Here is a 3863-nt window from a genome sequence, read left to right as displayed (position 1 = left end):
GATTTTCCTTGGTTATTAAGTTGTTTTTTATGAACAGTACTTAACATCAATTTACTTTTTATTCTTTCCTCCTTGAACCTGGATCATTATTCCAGAAATTATTTGGCAAATCATTTATCCTTTTTTTTTTTTTTAATTTTGGCTTCAGAATATAGACATTCAACATGGTTCCTACTTTGGCTCTCTGCCTTGTGAAACTTCTGCGGTTCTCCAAAAGAGGCAACAAGGGATAGCTGTGTACAAACTTTTGTATACTGTTCAATGCTAAACATGTATGTATTCTCCTTAATCAATTTAAGTAACTTGATCATAAATTGATATCTCCTTAATCAATTTATTTGATATTTAGTTAAGTGGTGACCAAAATCATTACCACTATATATATACTATGTGGCAATCAAATCTCATATTAAGTTTTCAATGCATCAAGTATTCAAGATACGTCTCATAACATATACCAAGTAAATTGACATAATTCATTATAAACTAAAATGTTTTATAAATTGACATTGTTTGACAATGCTTAATTCTGTACTAGTAATATTTCGTGATTAATTATTTTTTCCACATTTTACCTATCACTACATTCTTTAATTTTATTAAAGGTTTTTTCCTATATAAGTAAACAAGAAAAGAGGGTGGAGTCCACTATCAAAGTTTGAGATTAATCTCACCCTTTGTTGTGCATACACTACTATTACGTAAAAACTTTAAACTTTTAAAGACAAAATACACCTTCGCCTTTAGAATTCAAAATAAAAGAATCCTCTATAAAATGTGTACCCTTTTTTTAAAATTTTTTTTTTTCTCTGGAGAGGAGTGAAACTTAAAAAATGGGAAGGCGGTAGACTCGGTACCGAAATTTGAACCAAAAACCCTCTAACACCTAGATCTATATACTTGAAAATTAAGAAAATTAGAGTCATAAATTCTCTACCCCTTGAAACGTACCAGTCTGCTAATATTCACTAACACCTAATGTATATAATTATGTAGGAATTCAAGCAAAAAATGCGACTGAAAATCACCGTATTTTTAAGTGATAGACGCAAAGGGAATTCCTTTAATTAAGAAGGTGAATCATCATCTAATTTGTGTCTGTCTTTTAAATCGAAATGTAGTTTAGCGTAGGATTTTTCCAACTTGTTAGTTGTCACAACCAATGCTCCATTAGCAGTTAAAGAGTTTTCTTGTAATCAGGATTAGAGTTACTCAAACATGCCCTCGTAGACTCTGAGAGCTACTAAAGAGAGTACATTATCAAGGGACCATCAATCTGCTAAATCCAAGGCATCTTCCTAGAAGTAAAGCACATGGTACGGTCCTTTGCATCTTGAATCTTTATCCCCACATCCACAGCTGTGATAATCATCACATCTCAATGCAAAATTCTCAAAAAGTCAAAACTCAGGTCAGCCAACCAATTGAAAATCTGGGCCCACCTAAATTACTCCTTACTATAGCGACGTGCTCCTCAAGTACACCATATCACAAACTCCCCCACCAAAATCCCAATCCAATTGACCCAAACCCGACCCCTTTTACGTGGGTCCCCTCTGCTTCCATCATTCGAATGCGGACCCCAGTTTCACGCACTCGCATGTTAGACCGAAGATCCCTTAGATAATAGTACTCCTCTGCACCCTTCTTCACCCTACTCCAAGGTTTCCTACTAGGCCATTGGATTATCTTCAATCTATCCAATAAAATTTCGACACGTGGCAACGTTGATCAATTTTTCGTGCACTTGATTTCATCGCAATATTTTAAAAACCTGACGTTGAATTCATTAAAATCGAGGAGCATTTTGGTAATTTCAACAGAATAAAAAAAAGATTTTGAAATAGATAAAGAAATGGACAGCCACGTCATCGATCCGGGTAAAGAAAATTGAAAGGAACGAAAACCGTTGGATTAAAACTGCGATAGCCAATCCCCAGCCGTTGGATCAGCTCAGAAAAACACTACTGAAAGTCTGAAGCCCCTTCTTTACTTTCTCCTCAACGATCCCATTTCCGATCTCTCCCTACATAACTCTTTCCTCTCTCTATCTCTCTCGTTTCACAGTTCCCTTTAAATAAATCTCATCCTTTCCTATTTCTTTCAACCAAATCCAATTTTCCTCTCCTCAGTCCTCCCTCCTAGAAGGAAAAAAAAATTTAATTTTGATTTTTTAAAAAAATTTTTGTGTGGCGTTTTTCTTTGAATTTTCTGGAATTTCTCCTGTAGCAGCATGGCTACTGAAGAGCCCAAAAGTAATAATGAAAATATTTGCTCAGCCCCAGTTCCTCCTCCTCCAGCTTCAGCCCCAGCCCCAGCTCCAGCTCTCCCTCCTTACCCTGAGGTGAATTTATCAAACCCTTTTTTTCTTTTTTTTTTCCCTAGAGAAATAACTTTATTTACTTTTTTTTTTCCTTTTTTTGGGGTTTTAAATGGGGTTTTTTTGTTTAAAAAAATTTATGTTAAGTTAAAAAAATTTGAAATTCAACTGGGATTTTTTCCCAAAAATTTTCAGTTTTTTCTTTTTTTTTGGTGGGAAGTAAAGGGAACCCATTTCAACATTTTCCCCCATTTTCCTTTTCTTTTTTGTTCTTTTTCCCCTCATTTTCTGCTAAGAAACCAGCATTTACTCCCGAGATTTACTGCATTTTCTTGTTCTTATCCATTTTTTGGGGGCCAAAATGACCTTTTTTCACCTAATTCTTAGCTTAAAAAACATACTTTTCTCAAAAGAATCTGACTGATAATTTCGTTAAATCTGGATTTTTCCTTTGGCAGATGATCTTATCAGCAATCGAAGCATTGAACGACAAGAACGGCTCCAACAAATCCACAATCTCAAAGCACATCGAATCCACCTATGGAAACCTCCCCCCTGCTCACTCCACGTTGCTGACCCACCATCTCAATAGAATGAAGGCCACCGGCCAGCTCGCCATGCTCAAAAACAACTACCTCAAGCCCGACCCGAATGCCCCTCCCCGCCGTGGCCGAGGCCGTCCACCCAAGCCCAAGCCAGCTCTCCCACCCGGCTACGTCCCACCTCCTCCCCGCCCCCGCGGCCGCCCGCCCAAGGTCACGGATCCCCTCGCACCTCCGGCTCCGCCGAAGAAGAAAACCGCTCCGAGCTCGACGGGGTCCGGGAGGAAGCGCGGACGGCCCCCCAAGGCGGCAAAGACTGGAGCTGGGCCTGTTTCGACGTCCACCGGAGCTCCGAGTGGGGCTCCCAGGGGTAGAGGAAGGCCGCCGAAAGTGAAACCTGCTGCGACCGCTACCGTAGGGGCTTGATTGAAAGGCGAAGTAGTTTTTAGGGGTCGTAGTGCTAATTGTCGGGTTAAATTTTAATTTTTTTTTGAGTTTTCCTTTTTTTAATTTTTTAGTCCTTGTAGTTTGGGTTAATTTAATTTAGGCCGTGTTTTCTGGTTGGATGGGGGCCGAGACAGGAGGGGTGCCCTTTAGGGGGTGTTGTTGTGACTTTGTGACGATGTAATTGGGCCGATGTATGTAAATTTAATTAATGGAGCGGCAGTTGAGGGAGGCTTCTTTAGCCTCTTTTATTTTAAATTAACTTTGTTTTTCCTACTTTTTCTTTTTCTTTTCTTTTGTGTTTTTCATTCTTTGTGAAAAAGTGACATTCTGGGATTTTTTTTTTTTTTACTTTTAACTTTTTGCTTTTTTTTTTTTTTTTAACTTCTGCATTGATTGATAATTGTACTAGTAGAAATTTAAGAGAGGAAGGTTTTGAGGACATGGGTGGACTTGGCTCTTTGTTTGTTTCTTTAATTGGATTTGTCATCATTACGTGAGTGGTTAGATCTGAAATGGGGTTGGTGCCTTGTGTTTATTCAAAAGGAGAAAAAAAC

General features: G+C 38.3%; 1 protein-coding gene across 1 annotated transcript; it reads left to right on the top strand.

Moving 5' to 3' along the window:
* Positions 1-1990: 1990 nt before the first annotated feature.
* LOC140021668 (HMG-Y-related protein A-like) lies at positions 1991-3564 on the top strand. Its single transcript, XM_072072957.1, has 2 exons — positions 1991-2344; positions 2779-3564. The coding sequence occupies exons 1-2, from the start codon at positions 2234-2236 to the stop codon at positions 3286-3288; spliced, it is 621 nt and encodes a 206-aa protein (XP_071929058.1). The 5' UTR covers positions 1991-2233; the 3' UTR covers positions 3289-3564.
* Positions 3565-3863: the final 299 nt, after the last annotated feature.

This window comes from Coffea arabica, chromosome 11e (assembly GCF_036785885.1).
Source record: "Coffea arabica cultivar ET-39 chromosome 11e, Coffea Arabica ET-39 HiFi, whole genome shotgun sequence".
Classification (NCBI taxonomy): domain Eukaryota; kingdom Viridiplantae; phylum Streptophyta; class Magnoliopsida; order Gentianales; family Rubiaceae; genus Coffea; species Coffea arabica.
This window is presented reverse-complemented; position numbering and strand designations above follow the sequence as displayed.

Excerpts from the sequence above, each read along its gene's own strand:
- LOC140021668 (XM_072072957.1), top strand. The coding sequence starts at position 2,234 with ATGGCTACTGAAGAGCCCAAAAGTAATAATGAAAATATTTGCTCAGCC. Across the intron at positions 2,345-2,778 it reads CTCTCCCTCCTTACCCTGAG|ATGATCTTATCAGCAATCGA; the intron begins GTGAATTTATCA and ends TTCCTTTGGCAG.